General features: G+C 30.3%; 2 protein-coding genes and 2 pseudogenes across 7 annotated transcripts; all 4 read left to right on the top strand.

Moving 5' to 3' along the window:
- The first annotated feature begins 734 nt into the window (after positions 1-734).
- LOC149880330 (uncharacterized) lies at positions 735-2,631 on the top strand (annotated as a pseudogene).
- Positions 2,632-2,945: 314 nt separating this feature from the next.
- On the top strand, positions 2,946-3,538 carry LOC149880331 (uncharacterized; annotated as a pseudogene).
- Positions 3,539-4,409: 871 nt separating this feature from the next.
- On the top strand, positions 4,410-12,983 carry LOC145186601 (uncharacterized). 3 transcript variants are annotated; one of them, XM_090070463.1, is made up of 6 exons: positions 4,410-4,939; positions 7,152-7,308; positions 7,501-7,615; positions 8,231-8,283; positions 8,362-8,616; positions 9,795-12,983. In XM_090070463.1, exons 3-6 carry the CDS (start codon positions 7,539-7,541, stop codon positions 12,689-12,691), a joined length of 3,282 nt encoding a protein of 1,093 aa, XP_089926589.1. In that variant the 5' UTR covers positions 4,410-4,939; positions 7,152-7,308; positions 7,501-7,538; the 3' UTR covers positions 12,692-12,983. The 3 variants fall into 3 exon arrangements, with proteins under 3 accessions (XP_089926589.1, XP_089926590.1, XP_089926591.1); XM_090070464.1 differs by lacking the exon at positions 4,410-4,939 and having other exon boundaries at positions 7,140-7,308; XM_090070465.1 differs by lacking the exons at positions 4,410-4,939; positions 7,152-7,308; positions 7,501-7,615; positions 8,231-8,283; positions 8,362-8,616 and adding exons at positions 8,689-8,975; positions 9,486-9,584.
- Positions 12,984-16,866: 3,883 nt separating this feature from the next.
- On the top strand, positions 16,867-25,501 carry LOC145186487 (DNA-binding protein SMUBP-2-like). Of its 4 annotated transcripts, none has more exons than XM_090070073.1 (13): positions 16,867-17,181; positions 17,397-17,580; positions 18,371-18,585; positions 18,898-18,962; positions 19,593-19,664; positions 19,754-19,882; positions 20,224-20,492; positions 21,258-21,404; positions 22,827-22,981; positions 23,424-23,572; positions 23,798-23,921; positions 24,088-24,732; positions 24,916-25,501. In XM_090070073.1, the coding sequence occupies exons 1-13, from the start codon at positions 16,884-16,886 to the stop codon at positions 25,473-25,475; spliced, it is 3,012 nt and encodes a 1,003-aa protein (XP_089926199.1). In that variant the 5' UTR covers positions 16,867-16,883; the 3' UTR covers positions 25,476-25,501. The 4 variants fall into 4 exon arrangements, with proteins under 4 accessions (XP_089926199.1, XP_089926202.1, XP_089926200.1 ...); XM_090070076.1 differs by having other exon boundaries at positions 21,269-21,404; XM_090070074.1 differs by lacking the exon at positions 18,371-18,585.
- Positions 25,502-25,608: the final 107 nt, after the last annotated feature.

A 25,608-nucleotide genomic window follows, 5' to 3' on the forward strand; every position in this document is an offset into this window, starting at 1 on the left:
AATTTACATCTAATTTAAAAAATCTATAGCAAATAATAAGTATTCAAGATTTGAATAATAAATAATGTGGTTTGTTATAAATCATTACATTATATACTAATTCATAACATGTTATGAACTCATATATATTCAAAAAATTAGAAAATTTTCTTGTCGGACTTTTTTAGTTACCGCTATATTATAAGCGTTTAGAAAAATCCCGCGGGATCTGAACGGCACAATTTTACGTCACCCTCAGATAAACGAAACAAACCCGAAATAGTCTAGTCAAAATAAGTCTAAAAAAGGGCTAACCTGGACAAAATTTGGATATAAATGAATTTGGTATCATTCGAAGCGTAATTTTATCTACTTTAATATATCCAAAATCCACCAAAATTCATTTTGGGCAAAAAAAGTTATAAATATTATTGTTGACCTCACTTTGTAGATTTTTTTAAAAAAATAAACTAAACCCGTACGTCTTGCTGTCAATAAATTGTCATAATTCAGCGAAAAATGACGCGATTCATATAATATTTTTTAAAAAATTTGGTTTACAAATTATAAAAATGTAAAAATTAATTACATAAAATGATGACACCATCATTTTTTACTTTAATACCAGCATAGCATGCTCAAAATGCACTAATTTTTCTTTTCAAATAATATATTTTATGTACTTGGTAAACTGTAGAGCTGAATTTTGACCATGACTATACCAATACTTCCTAGGAAGCTCATAAAGATTCCACATCTTTATGAGCTTCCTAGGAAGTATTGGTATGGTCATGGAGGGATCAGGGCTGAATAGATTACTGGAACTTATTTATGCAAACAACTCTGTCACGCATATAATGACTGGTAAAGCAGTAGCTAGAGCACTAAGAGCTCACTTCTTAGTTGAGTCTACCTTAATGAGTCTACTTTTTAAAAAAAGCGCCAAAGATGATGCTGATAGTTCTCTAGAAAATATGTATCAGGATCTGGTCTAAGGAAACATGGATTTGGAAGTGATAAACAATAGTAGTGAAGTTATAAGATTCACAAATCTTATTGAAAATTTAAAAACACAGCTTTCCCATTCATCCAGAACAGCAAAACTATGGTTGCAATATCTTGAATACATTAGCATTATCAAAATGTTCATCAGAGCAGAGAGAACTGGGAACTGGCACGAACATCTGGAAGCCACCAGGCTGATGCTTATTTATTTGCCGCAACAGGGCATATAAACTATGCCAAAAGTGCTCGGTTGTATCTACAATCTATGCACTCACTTAATTCAGAACATCCTTGACTTCACTGTAAATCAGGTTACCATTGTATTAGACGCACAGATCGATATTGGGCTGGTCTTTGGCCTGATTTAGTAATTGAACAGTGCATGATAAAATCAATGAAAAGCAATGGAGGCTTAACTAGAGGAAGGGGTATGTCAGAGTCTACAAGGAATCTTTGGGTCAGTAACTTGCACAAATGCGGAGCAATCCATGATTCCATGTTAACATTGACAAAGCATCGTTTTGAGAGCAGTCAGCAACATTGTGAATCTGGTGAGTCTCGGCGAAAAAGAGATACTAAAGATTTTAAAGCATTAAAGGAGCAGCTCGAGCTGTTTAACCCATTTGAATTTCAAGACTCAGGACTTCAATGTATATTTACTAGCCTATGTGTTGATAAGAATGATGAAATCAATTGTGATCAAGCAGAAAATGTGGGTTTAGAGATTCAAAACAGTCTTAATAATATTGCAGTCAATCAAGCAGCTATCAAGCATTCAAAGCAGGTCAAGACACTTGCCAAGTTGATGCCATCTGTTAAAGTTAATGGCGATGCAGTCCACATAGATCCTAATGTTTCGTTCCAAAGACTAATCATGCTAATTGAGAGGGTTGAAGATTTGACTGACTGCTTCGAATATGAATTAACACCGGAGCCCACATCTCTCTTCAAAGATGGATTAATGAGGAAACCAAACAAAGCAGAGCTTGGTAGAGAACTCATTAAGGATTCAACAATTTTAACAGTGAATAATGACACAACCTATATTCTTGACGGCGGAGCTTTGCTGCATCGAGTTTTTTGGAGTCTCCCAGCTACATATTCAGACATTATTGAACAATATTGTACATATATTACAAAAAAGTATGGTAATCATACTTTAATTATTTTTGATGGTTACAAATCATCCATCAAAGATCAAGAACATCAAAGGAGAGCAAGAAAGTCTATCAACATTGTATTCCAACCAAAAAACCAAGTGAACTGCAAACAATCTGAATTTCTGTCAAACAGCAATAACAAAACTGCTTTGATCAAAGCATTGGTAATAAAGCTAAGAGAAAAAGGTCATATAGTAGTGGAATGCGAAGGAGACGCTGACAGAACTATTGCTACAAAAGGAATTGTGCTTGTACAAAATGGAAAATGTGTGACTATCATAGCTGATGATACAGACATTCTTGTTATGCTGGTTCACATGTGGGATCAAACCATGTGTGAGATTTTTTTGCGCCGTTAAGCTAAAATAATTATGAAAAAAAAAATACGGAAACAATTATCATAAAGAATGTTACATAAAGTTTATCATATCACGTGAAAAAATGTTTGTTGTTTATCCATGCATGGAGTGGATGTGATACTACCTTTGCGCTTTTTAGTCAAGGAAAGATAGCTGTACTGAAGTTTATTGAATTGAATAGTGAGTTCGCTCAATCTTTATGTACAGTATTCCAAGATCCTTTTGCAACACAAGATCAGGTAGCTAATGTTGGAATACAAGTGGTTTTGAACATATATGGTATGCAAGACAATGATCATATTTTTTTTTATTGATTTATAATATTGTTTATTTTATAATTATACGTCCACATTGTTTTGCAGAGGTTTAATTTAGCTCAACTATTACTATAGGTGAAAAAAATAAACAAGTCTCGCTAGCACAACTAAGGAAACAAAAGTATATGAGAATGGTGGCAACTTCCAAAAAAGGAATTCAGCCAGAACGACTACCACCAACTGAAAGCGCGATCAAGTACCATTCGTTTCGAGTGTATTTACAAATTCAGCAATGGTTGGGAGTCAATATGGATGAAACAAAGTGGGGATAGAGAAGGAAAAAATGACGTTTTAGTACCTATAAAGACAGACAATGTAGGTTTACTGGAGCAGCAAAATAAACCACAAATGCCGATTTTACTTTCAAAACGGATTTCTTGAAAATACTCATTTTTCAATAAACAATCTAAGTTTAAACCAGCTCCCAAAAATAGTTTTAATAAACTTTTCAACTTAAGTATTTTTTTATTCAGGATCCTGCACCAATTCACATTCTTAACATTATAACTGCGGCGCTAATACTAAAACACCATGTGGAAAACAATGCCAATGTCGACGTCATGGAATAAATTGCATGACAGCCAGCGGACAGTGCCAAGGTTTGGAGTGCACAAATGCACCAAAAAATGACGTCAATATCGATGACAGCGAAAATGAATATGAAAGTAGTGAAGATGGAGATGGAAACATTTTTGAAAAAATGTTTTTTTTTATTTGACTTTTGATATTATTTCTAATTATATTAGTCGAGTGTAATAAGCACTAATATTTAAACCTTAAATGAAAAATTATTCAACAGTAGTTAAAAATATATTTATTATGAAAGAAAATATTTCAAAAATGCTTGTTTTTTTAAATAGTTATACTAATAAACAAGTTTTTTTTTATTTCAGTCTCAATATCAACTATATATCTAATAAATTTTTAAGTAAAGGTGTGTTAATATACTATAAGTATTAGCCTATGTAAAAAATATTGTAAAAAAACTGCTGACATCAGCATTTAAAAGATTTCTGAAGCACATTTCATTTTTTTAAATTTTAACACATTAGGCTATATCTGCGCAAAATTTCATAAAGACTAAGCAACTTTATAACAAGTTATTACAACTTATTGACAGTAGACACGACGGTTTTTTTTTGTATTTTCAATAAATTTGAATAAAAGTGAGGTGAGCTAAAATAATCATAACTTTTTTTGCCCAATATGGATTTTGGTGGATTTTGGATATGTTAAAGCAGATAAAATTACGCTTCGAATGATACCAAATTCATCTTTATCCAAATTTTGTCCAGGTTGGACCCTAATTTGACTAGACTAAGATTTACGGAGACTGGCCTTAAACTACATGAGGATAACTTGGTTTTTTAATGATCATCATAAATGTGCTATATATGGCGCACTCATGGTAATTTGTCACCACAACCACGCATAATTATAGGATCGGCATATCCAAGTTACAAAAATAATTTTAACGTAAATTTCTTCTGATCAAAATATGTAAAAAATAAAATTTGCAATATATTTCAAATCCGTAAATAAAAAATAGCAAAAATAATAGTAAGTTCGTCAGAGATGAATATAAATGCGTTAAAATACGTTAGCTTTTCTACTTTAATGTAAAGTAATGCACTACAAAAGATATTGTAATTGTTTTAATCAAAACTATACAATAATTATTGTAATTTTGATTCATTAAAACAAAACAATACAATAGTTATCGAATTTTATTGTTTTTGTCAGAAAAAAAAAACATTACGATACTTATTGTAATTGTTTTTTATCACAGCAGTACAATACTAAAATAAAATTTTTTCATTGTTTCTGTAATATTACAATACAGTATTATTGTTTAATTACACATTACAATACAATTTTATTGTATTGTAATGTGTAATTGTATTTAATTTTTACAGTTACAATTACAATAGCCCTAACCCTAATATAGACTCCGTGAAACCAAGGCAGTAATTTTTTTCACTATTCCAAAGCAAGGCTATTTCCAAAATACAACACATAGACTTTTTAAAGAAGTTTGTAATTGGTTTGCTGTTGCTCTTACATTTTATTTGCCACATAAGTAACAAAAAAGAGTCAAGCTGATTCCTTGCATGATCTAGTAGGTATTTTTTGTTTTTATTTTAAAAGTAGAAACGTGTGACATTTAAGTTAATAATTTATTTAATTTTTTTTGTAAGTGTCACATATCAGACTGGTTGTTTGTCAAAAGAATTCAATAAGGCTATGTAACTCCTAGCAAGAACGTTTTTAATATACATGTTATTTCTGTTATAAGGCCTTATCTCCTCTCTTATACTTCTTTCAACCTTCTACATCTATCACACATATAAGTAAAAAGTGGAGTTTTTTCATTTTACAAGAAATTCTATAGCCTTGATGTATGATATATACATACATATTATATAAAAAATAAGCCTATTGCATGCCCATGGAGAGTATATCTATTTAACTGTCATGCATAAAGTTTGTTAACATCTTCTGTATGCAAACTTATATGTTTATCATATTGAAAGAAACCTTTAGGCTTTACCATCAGCAGAGGTAACAAAGAATTTTGCATATTTAAGGCTTACTGCATAGAGAAAAAACTAAAGCTAATCAAAGAAAATTAATATGATTCTCTGATCTGACATCTTAAAATTACCCAGAAACCGTTCTAACTTTTCCAGTAACTTTGATAAAGAAAAATTGTTGAACAACTTTGCTCATACCCTTACAAGCAATTATATCAAATGAAAAAAAAAAAAATGAAAATAAAAGATGAAACGTTTTATGGTTAACATTGCTTCAAGATTTCTCTCATTTGATTGTCTAAACATTTTACCATGAAAGTCTTAAGGAATATAATTTAAATGCAAAGACCAATGCAGTCCTCTATCCCTACCAACATCTACAGCAAGGCAACCCAAAATAAATGATTAACAAATCCTTACAAAGGTATAATTCTGGCAGGGGATACTTTTTCCAGAAGTCTTTTTATTTTATTTTTTTAAAAAGGTCAGATAAAAAGATAGATTGATTATGTCTTCACAAGTTTATTGTTGCTTCTCAACTCTGTAAACTTTTGAAAAATCCAACCTAAGATCTCCATAGGTTCTCAGTTTTTTGACAGTTTTTTTGATACTCAATTTTTTTGACAGTTTTTTTGAAACTCAGTTTTTTAACAGTTTTTTGATGCTTTAATATATTAAAGTCTTCAATCTTCACAAACAGTTATACCTATTTTTAATTCTTCTACTTCTCAAGTACTTACGACAGACAAATCAATTAACTTCAAATCTGATAAACTTAAAAGGAATGCTGTTTATTCTGATCAATTCAAATATAACTTTCACATTTATTATAGTTTCCTAGATGTCAGGAATGTAGCGTAGTATGAATAATATAATAAATTTTCAAAATGGCATGAAGCTTTACTGGTGCTTATTCTGCTTTAAATGTTTTTTTTTCTGGAATTACATCAATAGATTAGCTTGCTATTGCTTTCTTTAATTGGTTGTTTACAATTTTAGTCCATTTTTAGCATTTATCTGAATTTCCTTTTTTTAAATATATTCCTTTCCTTTCAGGTCTACAATTTATGTTTGGGCTAAAAGAAATATAACATTAGTATTAATTATCCTGTCTGGTATTTTTAAGTAGAAGCTTGTGCAAATAATCTGTTATTGGTTAAACAGTTCTTGGAATATTACTCTTATATTGATTTGATAAGTACATGCAGGATATGGAACAAAAGAGAATAGGATAGGATTCATCATTTAAATCATATTTAGGATTTAGAATATTGCTTGATCTGGGTTTTAATCAACTCTAAATTATACTTTTAACTTTCATTTCATTTTAGAAGTTTTACGTTAATAAAAAAATGATGTTTAACTGATATTATTGTGTTAATTGATATTTTTGAATTTAAAACTTTGGTTGGTTTCTTCATTATGTCTACCAACATTTAGCAAAAAATAACTACAAAATTTTTTTTTTATATACCTACACATGTTCATCCACTTGTTTCCCCTCTATATGATGATAAAAGTTTTTGCATTTTGATAAAAAAAAAAATAGAAATAATGCATCTCACAAGAAAGAGTTTTTTGTTTCTACATTTTGACCGTGACCTTGACTGTTTTGATTATACTTATGTGTGTAAATAATATAAGGTACTACATTTTTATATTTGCTTATATTTGCAAATAATTGGATGTAATTTAAGGAACATAATCAAAACCAAATCAAAATATATAATCAAAAATGTAGATAAATTAATTTTTTTTTTTAAAACAAAGGTTTTTTAATTAAAGCTTTTTGTTTAGGACAAATGCTAATGCAGAATACAAACATAAAATACAAAAGTGTTAAAGAATACAAACTTGAAGAATTAGTATTTACAATTGATTGACCTTAAGATGTGTTAGTCACAAAAATTGATTGGTGGCAAAAGAAAAAGACAACAACAGTTGTACTAACAATGTAATAATTTTTTTCATTAGTTTGTTTCCTATATATCTTTATATTATCTATATGTCTTTTAAAGAATAACAGTTTCTATCTGAATGTCTCTTGTGGTATATTCTTTATTGATGTTTCTTGTAACTGTTGTTAAACTGGTTTTAAAAGATTTGAGTTTGTTTTTGCAATTCAAATCTTTATTCATCATTTTAGATGTTGAAATATAAGAACAATTATCCTCCTCTGAAGTAATGTCAGAAACTGAAGAGAGTAAGAAGCAATCAATCCTGAAGAATGCACAAGGATTTCAAGAGCACATACATTCAAAGTAAACAAATAATGTAACAAGAATATCCTCAAATTACTTCATTTGATGGACTACTTTCCTTTTACTTGATTTAGCTCCCAATCTCATATTAGAGGTTCATATATGTTTGATAAACCAAATTTTATTCAGGTTTATACACACCTTTTAAATGAGATGTTACAGTATTCTTTTTTTTTATATTATTGGCATTTTATGCTTACATTAATTCATCTAGTTATAGTCTTAGCTTGGTATGTAGCTATTCAACAGGTGACATATAAACAAAACACAATCAAAAAGATATGGGTAATATATCTAAGCTTACTGGGAAATTAATTCTATTGATTGATATATTTATAGTTCAATTAGTTTTCATATACTTTCTTAAATCTTGAGACCAATATTTTAAAACCAAGGCAGGTTTTTAAAAATAACAAAAGTTTTTTGAAGTCAAGACTTAAATCTTGAGAGGTCAAGACTTGAATCTTAAATCTTGAAGCCAGTTTTTCTCAAGAAAGAATTAAGTTTTAAAATGATCAAAGAAAGAAAATTATTAACATCCTCCAAAAAAAAATTGAACAAAGAAAGGAAAATGTTAACACTCCTCAAGCATAAGCTATTGTTTTTAATTTTTAGGCAAAATAGTCATGAAGTAAGTTTGGCTGGAAATGAATTTGATGAGATTGAAGGTTATCTATTTATAATAAATCTCATTGTCACCCACAACATCACTATCCTTGTTTCTTAGATTGTTTATTCTATTTTAGTGGAACGATTGCCAGAGGATGTATTCAAGACATTATCTGAAAAACTGACATATGACTGGTATAGAGTTGCTCACCTACTTTCAATTCATGAAACAGAACTTGAGCATTTAAAGGAAGATTTTTCGACAACATATGAACAAACATTTCAAATGATGAATACATGGAGAAAAGCCAATCCTCATAAAGTCTGGCATGAGATGAAATGCGCATTAATTAAAATTGGTAGAATGGACTTGGTCAATGAATGTGAGAGAAGTGGGTTTTTTTTAACATTTAATGATTTCTTGTAAACGAATTAAAGATTGATGCTTTATTGCATGCTATTAGAAAATCATACATTTACACATTGAGTCGCTCCATGCTAATTGGACAAATGAAATCACGTGGACCACCTCAAATTTGATGATAATTGTTGGTGTGGTATAAATAAATGAAGAAAGCAAGTCCTGAAAATTTTAGCTTAATATTTTATGTGGCTTTGAGAAACAGCTATTTAAAAGAAAGAGTCATCTTATGTGAAACCTACCCCCTTGAGCAAAAAAATTATTTCTTCACTTTTAGTGCTTAAGAACTTTTGAACAAATTGCTTAAATATTTTAAACTTTTCCAACCATGTAAGTATTTTCAAATTGAAAATCTGATTTTTAACATTTTTTTATAATGGCAGACTAAAGTTGAAATTTCCTAACTAAATCATAGATTTTTGTGATTTCGAAAGCCTCGTTCTTAAAAACTAGATTTCAAAATGCTACAAATCGAATTGAGAAAGTGTATTTAGCATGGTATGAGCAAAACGTCATCTACCGAGTTCATCGGTAGATGACGTTGCATCCCCTTTAACAAGCATGAAAAAAAGTTTAAAAAAAGTGAGGTAGTAACAATGGTATTGAGTTCTGACAAGTACTCTTGAGTGTGTCTCGGGAAAATAAAAGTTTGAGACTGTGAAAGTTGATGGTGTAAAGTAACATTTCCAAAAAAATAAGATTTCTTTTCATGGCTTTAATTTTGCTGTAGTAATAACTTTTTGTCTTTGAATGTTTAGCGTTACACATCTAGTTTTTAAAGTTTATGTAATTTTATTTTCTTTGGTAAAATTTACAAATTTAAAAAAATATTTTAATTAGCCACTTCTTTAAAACCACATAAGATACTGAGACTAAATTTTCAGGATTTGGTTATGTCATTGATACACTCTATCCCAATTAGTTTCATCGAAATCTGAGGTAACCCATGTGCAATGGAGTAATGTATAACAGAGTCATTCCATTTCAAATGGTCATGTGGTCACTATGGCACCTTGTGATATGATCATATGGAATGACTCTATTATATATTACTCTATCACATTTACTTTTAAAGGACAGTTTGAATTTTTTCTGAAATTTCAAGAAAACATTTTATATTTCTTAAGTATTTCAATTAAATAATTTCAGAGTTAATACCAAGGTATGCAACATTTGGAGTTCAGCGCCCATCAGTAATGTTCTTTGCACGGGAAAAGGAGCTTGTCGATATGCATGATTGTTTAAATGAGTTGCAAGTATCAGGAAAATCGTGTTTGGTTTTAGTAGGAATATCAGGGATTGGCAAAACACAACTTGCTCGAAGATACGTTTCAGTCTATCATAAATGTTATGACAATATAATATGGCTCGATGCAGCGTATGGTAAAATACATGCATCCATGATAAACCTATGCAACCAGCTGGGACTAATTACAGTAGATTCTAAGATGATTGCATTTAGTATTGAAACTATAGTAACTAAAATTCATAATTACTTTAGGAAAGGAAAAACGTTATACATTTTTGACAATGTAGATGATGGAACTGCTCAAAAATTTGAAATGTATGTTTCTAACTTACCAAACTCTTTCACTTTGGTGACATCTCAATACAGAGGTTGGAGTCCTAACGCTTCAAAAATGGATGTAAGTACTTTTTCTCCCCAAGATTCATTGTGCTTCATGAAGCAAAACCTCAAATCTAAAGATGACGAAGTATTAAAAGAAATAGCCAACAAGCTAAGGTGTCTCCCTCTCTCTCTTCATCAAGCTGTTCTCTATATAAACAATACATACGTCTCCTTAAAAGAGTATTTAGAATTATACCAATCCCATCCATTAGAAATTCTTAATGAATTTCTTCCAAAGGAAGCAGAGACTAAGTCAGGAGTTGCAGCGATTAACATAATTTTACACAAATTACAAATCAACGGTGAATATTTAACGTTAGACATTTTGAATTGTTTGTCATACTGTGACGGAAAATGTATTCTGAAACAATTTGTAAACGAGTTATTGAAATACCTGAAAGATAATGATCGCATCCAGAAAATCCATGCAATCACAGTTTTGATTAATTATTCTCTGATAGATCAAGAGTTTGACAGTCATAGTTCTGAATGTTACATGTTCTCAATGCATGAAATCACACAACTGGCATGTCAGATATTCCAAAAACAAAAAGAAACATCTGTGAAATATTTTGATATCATGGTTGGCTTTATGAAACAAGAACTATTAAATTTAAAACACCACATTGAGTTTGGACATCATTGGTACAAGCATCTTATTTATATGTTTTCAAAAAATGAAAGAAAAATGTCGGAAGAATTTAGCAATTTTTCCTCCCAAATATACTTTTTGTTAAGTTCAAAAGGTCTTTTTCATGATGCAGTTGATATACTGAGAAAGATTGAAGAAGTTCAAAGTAGCATTCACGGAAGGAATCATCTATCAGTTTTAGAAACAAAACATAATAGAGCGCTCTGCTTGCACACCATGGGTAAATACGATGAAGCTATTAAAATTTACTCTGAAGTTGAAGTAAAAAAAAAAGAATTGCTAGGAAACAATCATCCGTCAGTTTTGACTACAAAGAATAACAAAGCACTTTGCTTCGATAGCATGGGTAAATATGATGAAGCTATTCAAATTTACTCTGAAGTTGAAAAAATGCAGATTGATACTCTTGGAAGCAATCACCCATCAACATTGTCAACAAAGAATAACAGAGCACTTTGCATGCATAACATGGGTAAATATGAAGAAGCTGCTCAAATTTACTCTGAAATTGAAAAAGCAGAAATTGAAGTTCTGGGAAACAACCAACCATTAACTTTATCAATAAAAATCAATAGAGCAGCTTGGATGATGGAGATGGGTAAATACAATGAAGCGATTCAAATTTTTTCTGAAGTTGAAAATGTTCAAGCTGAAGTTCTGGGATGCAACCACACGTCGACTTTGACAACAAAAAGTAATCGAGCTGTCTGCATGGAAAAGATGGGCAATTATGATGAAGCTATTCAAATTTACTCTGAGGTTGAAAAATTAGAAACAGAAGTTCTAGGAAGCAATCACCCGTCGACTCTAGAAACAAAAAATAATAGAGCAGCCTGCTTGCAGATGATGGGTAAATATGATAAAGCGTTTCAAATTTTTTCTGAAGTTGAAAATACTCAAACTGATGTTCTGGGAAGCACTCACCCATCGACTTTGGAAACAAAGAATAATCGAGCAGTCTGCATGAATAACATGGGCAAATATGATGAAGCTATTCAAATTTACTCTGAGGTTGAAAAAATTCAAATACATGTTTTAGGAAGCAATCACTCGTCGACTTTGCGAACAAAGAATAACAGAGCTGTCTGCATGGAAAGCATGGGTAAGTATTATGAAGCTTATGAAATTTACTCTGAGATTGAAAAGTTGGAAACAGAAACTTTAGGAATCAATCACCCGTCTACTTTGATAACAAAGAATAACAAAGCGGTCTGCATTCAGATGATGGGTAAATACGAAGAAGCTATTCAAACATTCTCTGAAATTGAGAAAATAAAAAATAAAACTCTTGGAACTAATCATCCTTCGACATTACTAACAAAGAATAATATAGCAGTTTGCTTGGATAGTATTGGTAAATATGATGAAGCTATTCAAATTTACTCTGAAGTTGAAAAAATTCAAACTGAAGTTTTAGGAAGCAATCATCCGTCAACTTTGGAAACAAAGAATAATAGGGCAGCCTGCTTGGATAACATGGGTGAATATGATAAAGCTATTCAAATTTACTCTGAAGTTGAATGCATTCAAGCTGAAATTCTGGGTAGCAATCACCCGTCGAGTTTGTCAACAAAAAGTAATCGAGCAGTCTGCATGCATAACATGGGTAAATATGAAGAAGCTGCTCAAATTTACTCTGAAGTTGAAAAAGTTCAAATTGAAGTTCTTGGAAACAATCACCCATTGACTTTAGCAACAAAGAACAATCGAGCACTCTGTATTGACTTTAGCAACAAAGAACAATCGAGCACTCTGCATGCATAATATGGTTAAACATGACAAAGCTATTCAAATTTACCCTGAAATTTGAAAAGTTCAAACTGAAAAACGTAGAAGCAAAGAATAATCAGTTTAGAGGAATTATTAAGCAGCCTAAATGAATAATCGAGCAATCTGAATGAGTAAGATAAGGATATTTTATTCACTCTAAAGCTAACGAAATTGAAGTTCTGCAACCAACTTTGACAGAAAAGAAAAACAGAACACAGATTTTTTTAGTATAAAAAATGTGGAAGCAATCACTTATTAATTTTGGGAATATTAACTTTTTTAATTACTTAAATGGTTTTTATTTCCTACTTATTCTATTTTTTGCTTGGATAGTTGGGTATTCGATAATTTTTTTTTTGTTAGTACCGTAAACAAGACGTCCTCAGACTCGGATAACATGCAGTTGTAAATACTCTTGCAAAAGATTTTTTTCAAAATTTTGATTTTAGGCAACCCAAAGCTTGAAAAAAAAAAAAAGAACTTTGTAATAACCTAGCTTTGGACGCATAGGTGTTACGCTTACTCTTTGGTGCCTAATAGACGTCGTCCCCCCCCCCCCCTCTCCGCTAATTTATTTCTCAAAAATTTTCCACCCAGGGCATTCTTATTCCAACCTCCCCCCCCCCCCCCCCGGCTATTAAATTTTAGAAAAAACTCCATCCAAGACAATTTTTTATAAAAATTTTCTTTTTCACTACTTACTTACGTTACGTAATATCATTCATACAAAAAACTTCGTTTTAAAAAAAAGAACGTTCTATTTTCTTCTTTCTATCGTTACGTCATTCATTAAAAAAGAAATTTTCTTCTTTCTATCGTCACGTCATATCATTTACAGTACTTATTTACTTGTATACGTTGTAATATCAGAGGGTAAGAACGAAATGGCGACTACGAAAAGAATTTTTAAAAGGACAGAAAGAACCCAATATAGTAACGTAGAAAAAATGGAGCTTGGAAAAATTGTGGAAAAGTTCAAAGAAGAGTACGATGCCGAAGTGATAAAAAACAAAGGAAAGACGAAATACGATGCAAAAAGAAAACGACACGTGCCAATAAAACCGACAACTGGATATGTTGCAAAGTCTGTCCGTTTCTTTTATACTGATTTGGTCGATGCAAAAGGTGACGACCCTGAATTCGTAAAAAGAATTAAACTTGCATCCCGTTCATACAACGACCTAGAGCGTTTGCAAGATATTTCCTCTTGTCCACCGAAAAAATCGCGAGGAGCTGGTGCTGGTCGTAAAGTGAAGGCCCCAGAAGTATGAGTAGCATTATTCCACTGGTTCGTAGGCGTGAGAGAATCGTTGAAGGGACGTTTGCCGCGACGTTTGTTCAAGCTGAAAGCACAGCAACTTTACGGCGAATGGCTCATTCAAAACTCAGTTCCTGAACAAGAGAAACTCAAATTTAGTAATAAATGCATTAAATCCTGGGAAAATGAATACGGAGTCAGCTTAAGAAAGCCAAACAAACGCTATTCAATCAAGAAAGAAGATCTTCTGATAAGACTTCTGTGATTATCTCCAAAATGTCTGGGCAGTTCGAAAGTTCTTTATCGAGAAATATGGGGTTGATCCTCCTATTATAAATGGGGACCAAATGCCCCTCCACAGAAATGAAAGTTTACAGGAGAAGACAATGTCGTTTAAAGGTGAAGAGACATTTGTTAAGGAAAATCATAATCTTTCCAGGGAGCGCGTTACTGTATTCACACAGGTTTCAAGCGTTTCAAACATTAAATTGCAGCCTGAATTCGTCTTCAAAGGTAAAGGAGTTATAGCAAAGGTAGAAGTCAATAATGTCAATTATCAGTGGTCCCCAAGTGGATCTTATCGATTAGAGCACATGATCAAAACGATAAATAATCTCCCGAATCGTTTCAATCCCTTTACACAAAAGAATTTTACAATTTACGTCCTGGATGATTACGCTGTCAACCTAATGCCAGAAGTTAGAAAAGCTCTTTATCAACGCGGCTACATTCTAATTGTGATGGGCGGAGGTATCACTGGTTTCATTCAAGCAAATGATACCGATCTACATCGCCGTCTGAAGGCATTATACAGACACGAAGAAATGGATTTGATGTTGAAAATGCTGGAAGTGGATAAAAACAAAGTCCCTTCACCGAAACGCGAAGATATGGTCAAAATGCTTTTGTCTGCTTGGAGAGACGTTCCAGATGATTTTGCTGAGGTATTCAAAAAACTGTTCGTTACCAGTTCATTGGATGGATCGGAAGATCACCTGGTCTCAGACAAACTGTTTGCGCTGATCGGCAGCGACATGCAGACATTTCGAACAGAATCAGCTGTGTCAGTAAACCTGCAGTCGGTTATCAAGAACCTGATTCCACCGAAAGGTATTTGGAGAAACCACGAGGGTTTGGAATTGTTGGATTATATTGAGGACGATCGTTACTTATTAGAAGACGAAAATGGAAATGAAACTGATGGCACAAGTGACGAAAGTGGAAGTGGTAGCGAATAGAACAATGCTGAAACACAGCCTGATTTAACACCAACTGTGGCGGTTGAAGCTACAGCCAATCCTTCCAATACCATTCCATCACTGATAAATGTTTCAGATGATCCATTGATTAATAAGGACGCAGCGTTTTTAGCTGCACTGCAGAAGGTGTTTGAGGAAAATGAAACTAATATTATTTTCAAGCCACATCTAAAAAAAATGAAATCAGCTTTTTACGAGGCTCGAAAAAGCGTCAAGAAACGAATAAAAGAGGCTCATGATAATACCGATGTTGAGCAAGAGGACGAGGGTAACATATTTGATATTTTACAAAATATGGAAAGAGAGAAACTTATTTGAACTGGACTTCTGTTGATATTTCTTCTTTGGACTTTAGTACTTCTTTATTATATATTTACTTGTTTTCAGACACTAATATATATGTTAATAATTAAGTTTTAGTGATATTTTTAACCCCCCCCCCCCCCGCTTATTCCAACCCCCCCTTCTATTAGGCACCAAAGAGTACATATAAGGTGTGAACGTATTAGAATTGTTTGGATTTAAGACATTACAAATGTTCAAACTTTAATTCTATCTGAATGAAGGCAAGCGGAAAAAATCGATTGGGCGCACTTCCTGCATTTAAAAAAAGGAAACAAAATCAAAAATCTTTTTACTACAATTCAGTTGGAAAAAGTAGCAAAAATAATTTTGGATATTAAAATCAACTTTAAACTGCAGATTGTTCCCTTACGGTCCGCATATTTAGTGTTATTGATTATTGATCACTTAAAATTTAGAATGAATAAAGACTACAGTTGTCCACTTTTTTCAAAAACTTCAATTAATCTTTGATTTTAATCATTTTTAAACATCTCAATAGTGCCAGGTAACAGCGTATTTGCTAGGATAATGTCAGAAATAATGGGAAAGCGCCAGTACATGATAAAAGGGACGCAAACGCGAAAATCTGTGGAGTTTAAAACATGAATTTTCCCCTATAGTTTTCAAATTGTTTTCTTTATTACAAATGGTCTGTTACAGTTTGCAACAAATGATCCGATCATCAATTTTAAAAGGCGGACTCTGACAGAAAATCTGCAACAAACAAAAAATCTTATTCCAGAAGACTGTTTTTAAAGGCACATGTTTTGAATTTTTTCGAGCAAAAATGAAAGTTGTGTTGCAAAAAAAGGTCCATGAATATTTTCTTCTGCAACTGTTCTTTGAATTCGTTGACTTAGAGAAGTTCCATTCTGAATATAAAGAAATAAATTAAAAAGTGGCAAAATATAAGGCATACAAATATACTTTTGGATTAATATTACCTAGCACTAACAATTATTTAAATACTTTGTAGTTTTTAAATAATTGTTAGTGCTAAATTTTTGAATGAACTAAAACAAAAAATTGTCAAATTTGTATATTTTTATATAGTGAAATATAACAAATGAATGCTATGTTTAATCATTTTTACTATATCATAATTAAAAATAAAGCTGTTTCTTTTTACTACTGTATTACATATAAAATTGTATATAATGTGGTTCAATAACCCTGCCCTAAGCTATAATTAGTGTATCTATGCATATAGAGTATATTGTTAAAGATATAATATAGGTACCTAACTTTTAAAACAAAAAATAACAAGTTTTGATTTAATAATAAATGTAAAATTAAATAATTTTATTTGTATATTTAGATAAAAATGATTATATACAAATCAGTAGAGGAATTTGTTTTAAAGCAAGAAGCCTTACTAAAAACTGAACAATCAGCTGAAGTTGAAGAGAAAGCAACTCTTTACTTAAATAAAAGTCCAAAAGAACTTGAGAAGTTAGGACTATGCATTAGATATCTTCATGTTGAACAGCAAATGACAGGTCTTTATGGAAGATTCTTAGTGGTATTTTCAGTTTCAAAATTTAAAGTTGCTGCTAAAGCTTTAGATCAACAAACCAATAGAAGTGAAGGTTTTAAACTAAAAGCTCACCAGCTCTTTCCAGGTTACATAGTTTTTTAAACCTTTAAAGTTTAATATCAAGCTTTTTAAAGGCTTGTTTAAACTGCAACATTAATCTCCTAAATCATCCTTAGTTTTCTTCCTTCTATTTTTTTTTTGCAATAGCATTTTTTTATGCTTAGTTTCAGAGTAAAATGTGTATTTTATAACATATATATATAGGTTTTGAATATAACAGTTTTATACTTTTATACTTAGGAGATATTGTGGGTGCTTATGGAAATAAATCAAGTAATCAAGAAGCCATAAGCACTGGGACTGTTTTATTTGTGCAGGAAAACTCAACTACAGTAGCATTCAATGAAGAATTTGATACTTCAGTTGTACCAGTTTACAGGCTTTTAAAACTTACTAATGATGTTACATACAGAAGGATTAAAAAGTAAGTTCTGTAATAAATTTCAAAATTTATATGGAGCTGATAATTACTAATTATCTTAATAGAAGTATCAATCATTAATCCTATGAGGCAAAATTAAGTTACATTTAATTTTACATTACATACATTATTTCTTGAATATAATGGCGCAAGATAATATGAGACTAGTACATACTATAAAAGAGAAATGTACTCAGTTTCTCAGTATACTAATGTAACTGAGTTAAAATATAGAAAGCTAGTTTTATAAATAAATGCTAGAAAAGCGTTTTGATAAAAAAAAATTAATAATAAATCTCAAAAAGGATTTCCATTAGGAATTTAAACTGGCAATAAGCTTAACATCAGGTAATCTCAGGATCATCAGGTAATCACTAAGAATTATTTAGGTAATCACTAAGTGTTAACCAGGCAATCGTTAGAAATAAGTTAGGGAATCAATAAGAATTATTTAGGTAATCACTAAGAATTTTATGATAATGATAATGATACCAATTTCTTTTGAAAATTATTGGAGCTGAGTAAGAAATCGGATATTCATCTAAAGATAATTTCATGGAATTCTATCCCAGTAATTACATTTTGATACCAAAATTTAAAAAACAGTTATTTTTTTACTTAAAATTTTTGTAAATATTCAAATAGTTTTGCAATATATGCTAATTTTTTGTTTGAACTTTTAAACTAATTCTTAATAAACTATAAGTATTTATTGCATATAAATTGCTACAACTTTATTTACTGTAATAATTACTGACAATGACATTCTAATGTGAATATATCTTCAAATTAGGACCCTTGAGTTGCTTCCAAGACTTCCACTATCTTCACCTTGTCATCATTTAGTGACCTTGATGTTTCCTTGCTCCTCTGCTACAAATGACCGTCTTGGTTGCTTAAATAAGCAACTCAATTTTTTTGACAATAACTTAGACATATCACAACAAGAAGCAGTTAAGTTTGTTTTGCATACACAGAATTTGATTTCAGTTATTCATGGTCCTCCTGGTAATAAGCTAAATTATTATTTTTTTCTGTCCTACAAACTTTTCTAGATATTTTTAAGTGTGCTATCCTTTGCAATATCAATAGTTTTATAAATTGTAGTATTTTAGAAACTCTATTCTTAAATTTAAATCTTCTGTCTTTTACTGCCAAATTCAAACTAAAAACCTCCTCTTCATTATCAACTTATCATTGCCCATCCTATCTTTTACTAACTGTAACCTAATTTTAATTTCTACTTATAATATGATAGCTGCTCTGTTTTAGTCATTATTAATGTGTGATTTGTATGAAGTTTTTAACATTTTTAACAAGGAACTGGTAAAACAACAACTGTAGTAGAAGTTATAAGACAATCAGTAAAGCAGTATAATTCAAAGGTTCGTTCTGGAATTTTCCTTTTTTTAAATTGGTTTGAGCTTCTTTATTATTTGATTGTTTTATAGAAATATTTTATATTTATTATATGAATGTTATATTTGGGATACTATTTTATATGGTCATAGATAGAAATAAGTTGGTATAGTATTACAATGCTATTAGAGAAAGCAAGTTTAGTAAGATTATTACATGCAGTTGTGTTTCAAATCATTTCTTTTTTTGTCAAAATGCTATATATACCAGTGTATTAGTAGACCCAGTTTATATATAAAATAACTACATATAGGAATTCTCTTTTGAATTTGATATTAAAAGGAGTTTATTTGGAATACAGGTCAACTTAGTCTATAATAAGAGGTCACTTTTTGGCGCCTTCTCAATGCTTTAAGCCTGACATACACATCTGTATGTAAAGTACATAGTTTTTTTTAAAAAAGAAACTTCTACATATGTTTTTTTTTTCATAACTTATTAAAAATTTTTGATGTAAAAAAATATTATTTATAGTTGCTTTTTGTTTTTAATTCTTTTTTTTTTTTTTTTTTTTTTTTTTTTTTTTTTTTTTTTTTTTTTTTTTTAAAATCGGTACCACACAACTACTTTTTGTAGTTATTTAAAATACTTTATAGATATTGGTATGTGCACCTTCAAATATTGCTGTTGATAATTTAGTTGAAAGACTTTCCAAGACTGATATTAAGGTTTAAATAAATTTGCCATTTTAATACTTGACCATTTCATAGTTCTTCCAAGTTTAAAAATACCATCAAGGTATTTGTTAACTTTTCAGGTTGTTAGGTTGGGTCACCCAGCTCGTGCTTTAAATGAAGTCCAAAAATTTACATTAGATGCAGTGTTGTTAGTGCAGGACTCAAGTGATATTATAAAAAGTGTGCGTCAAGATATTTCTGCTGTAGCAGTAAGTATAATTTTTAATTTATTGTCACAAGGTTGTTAGATGCTCAGTGTAACTGTAACATCTGGATAAATTCATTGTTACATTCAGTATGATGTTTGTGCTATAATTTGTTTTTCATTAAATATATTTCATAACCATTTTTCGTATAATAAAAATAAAAAACTTTTAAATGTAAAAAACCAAAAAACTTAGATTGAGTAGATTAAATATCACTAAGGGGCAACATCAGTTTCTTTTTTTATTTTAAGTTTATGATAGTATGATAAACTATATCATAATATGCATGTCTTATTACTATATCATAATAAACATGTGATACTTGTGATGGCAAAAATGTTTAGCGCAAGTTTAGCAAGGGGAGAAACAAAACAGAAACGTATGCCATGCAGAAAGAAATGAAGGAGCTGAAAAAAGAATTAAAAGAGCGTGAAACAAAAGCAATCAAAGAAGTTCTAAAAAATGCTGATGTGGTGTTAGCTACAATTACAAGTGCTTCTGGGGATGGCCCTTTGAAAAATTTACCTGCTAACTATTTTGATTTGGTAATCATTGATGAAGCTGCACAAGCTACAGAGGCCTCTTGTTGGATACCCCTTCTTTTTACAAAAAGGTTGGTATTCTGATTGCTTTTCAAGTATTTTACACACGAAGTTGTTTTTCATTTTCATTTTATGTGTACTTTGTGCACTTTTTAAACTTGGTAAATGTTACTTAGGGGATGTGATGGGGTTTAATTTAAGGAACTACTTTTTGATTGGTTACCTCTGTGCAAGTTGACCGTTAGACTACAGAAATTGACCAGTTAAGATGAAAATTTATTCACACAATCATTACATACTGACAAAAATTTCATAGCAAAGAGCTTGAAAACTCCTAAGAACATTAACTTTTAAAAAAGCTATTCAAAACAAAAAAATGTTTATTAAAATGTTTGTCATTTGACAATCAGTGATGAAGATGATATGGTGTTTGTTTTTTTACTTCTTACCAAAGGTTGTATAGAAGTGAAAGGGTTGAGTCTTCATTAACCCATGAGGTGGTTCTTAAAGATTATTATTACTTGCTAAGAATAGCTCTTTAATTTTGGTTGTTCTTTATTTTTAGGAAAAGATTAATAATGTTTGATAAGACAATAAAAAAACTAGAAATAAGGTTAAAAAATCAAAATCTTTGAATTAAGCTAGGTCAGCTAATAAAAAATAGTAATGCTGAAGATCATTTTTTAAATAGAACTAAAACAACAACCAACATTTATCAACCATTCTTTTGCAGTAAACAAAGTTATTATATAATGATATTTTGCAGTAGCATGTTATAACATAATGATAAGATTGCGTGTCAGATAAATTTTGGATTTATTGATATTATATTTTAGATGTATTTTAGCTGGTGATCATAAGCAACTTCCTCCAACAATAATATCTGATCAAGCTGCAAAAGATGGTCTTTCAACAACATTGCTTGAGAGAGCAGTTAGTGGATTAGGTGAAAATGCAGTATGCATGTTAACAGTGCAATATCGGTAATTTTCATAATTTTTTTCTAATTTAAAAAAAGCTCTATTTAGAATTTTTTTTATTAATAAAAAGTATAAATATTTAAACAATATATAAATAAATAATATATAAGTTATATATAGATATATGTAATATGTTAATATTATTTAATTGTACATACATTGTTAGAGCTGTCAGGATACAGAGGACAAGCTGGATATCTGCCCAGGGCCCCAAGCTAAACAGGTCCCAAACTTTTGAGCATATTATTGTATTAAAATGACTGAACAATACTCATGCAGTTGCACTCCTTTCCAATGGGGCCCTGTGCAGGTGTTTTCTTTTTCACACTCTGATTCGGTACAATATTTTATACCAAATTAGTCATGTGAGCATGAGCCTCTAGAAAAAAGGACCAGAAGAACACCAATTTCTTGAGTGTAGCCAACCAGGTAATATAAGTCGTGCTAGATGGCTCACTAAAGATAGCCAAGTCTTGTGTTTGTATATATCACAAGAAGACATTTCAGCAACTTGTTCTACCAATATTTCTATACCATTCACAAGCTGTTGAACAAATAATTAAAGATGCTAAACCATCGAGCTCAAAAATCTATGGATATAAAAGTCTATGGATCTTGACATACCATGGTTTTGTTGGGTAAAAGCTAAGCTTGAACTGCCTGAAGTGGATACCAAGACTCATTTCAAATAACAAGTGCATCTTCTTTATTATTTGAGTGTCTGAACAGTGTTCTTAGCTAATTTCTATTGGAGAAAGGTTTTGATAGGTGCATTGACTGTCATAAATGTTTATGTAATCTTTAGCTTCTTAGGCTTCTGTAACAGTAACACTTTTCAACAACAGTAGCAGTTTCTATGACTAAAATTTGGCAAGTGTTAAAGTTTCATAGAAAAAAATTATTTTTTTTGAGTCAAGTAACAACTTTTTAACAGTGTTTCATTAATGTAACAAACATTTCAATTAAAATTTGACCCACCCTAACATATATATGCAAGTAAAACTTTAAAAATAAATGCAATAGCAATTTTTGCTTTTTCTTTATTGGGCTTAAAGTCCTCAAAGATTTATTTGAAGGTGGTGAGCTTTGTTACATTAAAGTTCATTAGACGGTTTTTTAAAAAATGTCCTATTAACAGATATAGTCTTTTTTCTAATATTTTATTTTGCTAACAAACTTTGTTTTCATAGTGTTTGGAATAATGTAGTGCTCTAAAAAAAATTTATAATGGTTGAAAAATAGTGCTTGTATTTTTAATTTATAGCAATTGAAGTAGTATATTTTTGTCTTTAAAACAAAAATTGCCATACGAATTTTAAATCTTAACATGTAATAATTCTCATTCTATAATGCTGATCAAAAGATTGGCACAGTTTTATTTTAATTATTTTAATTACTTTAATTATGCAATATTTTTCTTTATAGAATGAACTTAATGATAATGAATTGGCCATCTTTAATGCTGTATAATAACAAATTAACTGCTGCTGAGAGTGTGAAATCCCATTTGTTATGTCATCTTCCAAATGTTCAAAATACAGCTGACACAAGCACTCCTCTTGTTCTTGTGGATACAGCAGGTTTTTATATAATTGATAAGTATTGTTTTTATCTGTTTCTTCAACCATCATCACCATCATCATCATTAAGATCATGATCAATGTTCTAATAAGATTCCTTTTTTTTAAATCTTGAAAAAAATCAAAATCAAAACATCTTCAATTTTAAATTTACTATTCAGTTTTTTGAATAAAAACAAAAACTAAGATCTACACTGAAATCATTGAAATCATTTTAAATAGAATAAATGTAATAATGGTGTGAGAATTTTATTAAAGAATGTTTATCCTAAGTTTTAGATAATTTGTCTACCATTAGCATTTTATTAAGTTTCTTTTTCATTAATGTTGAAATAGTTTTTGAAAATTGATTTTATGTTTTATCTTATCAAAAGTGTAATGAAGCATGGTTGCGATTTAATGTTGTGTAATTTTTTAGTAAGATTTTTACTTCTGTATACAGGCTGTTACTTTTATGAGCTTGATCATGAAGAAGAACAGTCAAAAGGGAATCCAAATGAAGTTGAAATAGTAAGAGAACATGTGGAAAATCTTTTGCTTGCTGGTGTTCAAGCAAAAGATATTGGTGTTATTACTCCGTATAATTTACAGGTTAAACTCTTTTTAAATTTATAACATTATTTGTGAACTATTTGTTTTAAAAAAACATCCAAAAACCTTAAAGATGTAGAGAACATTAATAACAAAATTATTGTAAAAAAACAAAAATATTTCTAATTTTAGTTTTATTGTTCCTGTACTAAATTTGTGCTGAATGGTGATTTTTCTTTGTATATTGTAAAGAGAAATGGTTTTTGTAATACAGCTTTTGTTTAGGTTGAGTTATTGCGTCAAAGCATATATCCAATCAGCTCTCAAGTAGAGATCAGTTCAGTAGATGGTTTTCAAGGGAGAGAGAAAGAAGCAATTTTAATTTCAATGGTCAGATCTAATGATAATGGTGTGAATTTCTTTTCAAAAGTTGGTTCATTTACAGCTGCTTTTATTTGTCCACTTCTTTTCTGCTTTTGTACAAAAGTTTTGTTCAAAGTTTTTTTTGATTTTATTTGTCTAATTCATTATTATCAAATTTGATTTTAATTACTATACTTACACTTACTTCATAGGTGAAGTTGGATTCCTATCTGAGGACCGCCGTATTAATGTTGCAATTACTCGTGCTCGACGTCATTTGTTTGTTGTATGTGATACGCAAACTGTATCACATCATAAATTTCTTGCTTCATTCTGTGAGTACATGAACAAAAATGCAGATGTGCGTTTTGCCAAGCAATCATGTAGCAACATGGAATCAGTTGTGACTGCAACTGAGCAGTTTGAGTTATCATTTGAGCAACAATATAAAAATGCTCCTTCTCTGAAAATGCTTCCAACTCTGAAAGAACATAAACAAAATTCTCCTGTTTCTTCTTTCAATGAAGAGCAGGGTCATAAAAAACCACTTTCATGTTCTGAAAGTTTATTTACTGAGAATGAATCTAATGTGAGTGTTAAAACTATTCATGACAAGGTAATCGATGTGCAAAGTGAAGTTTGCGCTGTGGCCACAAAAAAATTGTTAGATGAGAACTCTATAAATATTATCATTAAAGAGTTTATTGAAAGTACAAACAGAGAATTTTCATTCCCAGAAACTCTTACTGGTTCTGAAAGAGCATTAGTGCATGAAATAGCAGAGAGGTTCTTGTTAGAACATCAAAGTTTAGGCAAAGGTCTACAAAGAAAAATTACAATCAAAAAAAGGATACCTGGTATTATTTTTTTTCTAATGATTTTTTAATATATTATTTCAAAAATTATTTTCAAATATAAAATTAGTTGTATAAGGAAAAGTTAATATTATATTTATATTAATATTAATATTTTAGTTTATATTTTTTAAAAGTTAGTATTAGAATTTACATTCCTACTAATATATATTTTTCCTCGTATAGCAAAGTCTGACGAACCAGTAAAACCAGTAAAACCAGTTCAATTGACGACATTATTGTGTGAAACTTGTTTATCTACAGTACCAAAAGAAAATTACCAGTTGCATCAGTTGAGATGCCAAAAGTCATTGATTTCCCAAAGTAATGTTACATTGTCACATAAGATAAATGACCATAACGATGTTAAACAGAAATACCGTGAGTCAAAACCTCAAAAAAAGGAGAAAAAAACAAAAACTCCAGATGCTGTGTCGGAGGATTTTGATTTGTTAGTTGATTCTTTTGCACAGATAAATTCTTGTTGCAATTTTTTAAAATGCAAAGAAAGCATCAAGTTGCTTGGTCAGCATTGTCGTTTTTGTAACAAAACATTTTGCTTTTCTCACCATCAAGCTGAGGTTCATGGTTGTGGCACAGCGGCAAAGTTACAAGCTCGGCAAGATATGCATAAAGTTCATTCACATTTAAATGATATTAAAAAGACTCAACTCACAAATAGCTTGAAGAAGAAAGTTACAGAAATGGAAAAGTTAAGAACCAAAAAAAAAAATGACAAGAATTAAATTGAAATAAAATATTGAGTTTTAAATTTTTTTTAAGTATTTATTTTTAACTATTTAATATTTTATTGTTTAATGATGATGATAATTATCTTCAGTAAAAAATGAACTTAAACAGAATAAACAAATTTTTTTC

Source organism: Hydra viridissima, unplaced genomic scaffold, assembly GCF_058129835.1.
Source record: "Hydra viridissima isolate aposymbiotic clone 2 unplaced genomic scaffold, HvirCarnegie_v1 scaffold_13, whole genome shotgun sequence".
NCBI lineage: Eukaryota > Metazoa > Cnidaria > Hydrozoa > Anthoathecata > Hydridae > Hydra > Hydra viridissima.

What these genes read in the sequence shown, in the direction of transcription:
- LOC145186601 (XM_090070463.1), top strand. Translation starts at nt 7,539, where the DNA reads ATGTCAGAAACTGAAGAGAGTAAGAAGCAATCAATCCTGAAGAATGCA. An exon ending in CAAGAGCACATACATTCAAA is followed by an intron (nt 7,616 to 8,230) that starts GTAAACAAATAA and finishes TTTAATTTTTAG; the next exon opens with GCAAAATAGTCATGAAGTAA. An exon ending in GGTCAATGAATGTGAGAGAA is followed by an intron (nt 8,617 to 9,794) that starts GTGGGTTTTTTT and finishes AAATAATTTCAG; the next exon opens with AGTTAATACCAAGGTATGCA.
- LOC145186487 (XM_090070073.1), top strand. Translation starts at nt 16,884, where the DNA reads ATGATTATATACAAATCAGTAGAGGAATTTGTTTTAAAGCAAGAAGCC. An exon ending in TAAAGCAGTATAATTCAAAG is followed by an intron (nt 18,963 to 19,592) that starts GTTCGTTCTGGA and finishes AATACTTTATAG; the next exon opens with ATATTGGTATGTGCACCTTC. An exon ending in AAGATATTTCTGCTGTAGCA is followed by an intron (nt 19,883 to 20,223) that starts GTAAGTATAATT and finishes AAAAATGTTTAG; the next exon opens with CGCAAGTTTAGCAAGGGGAG.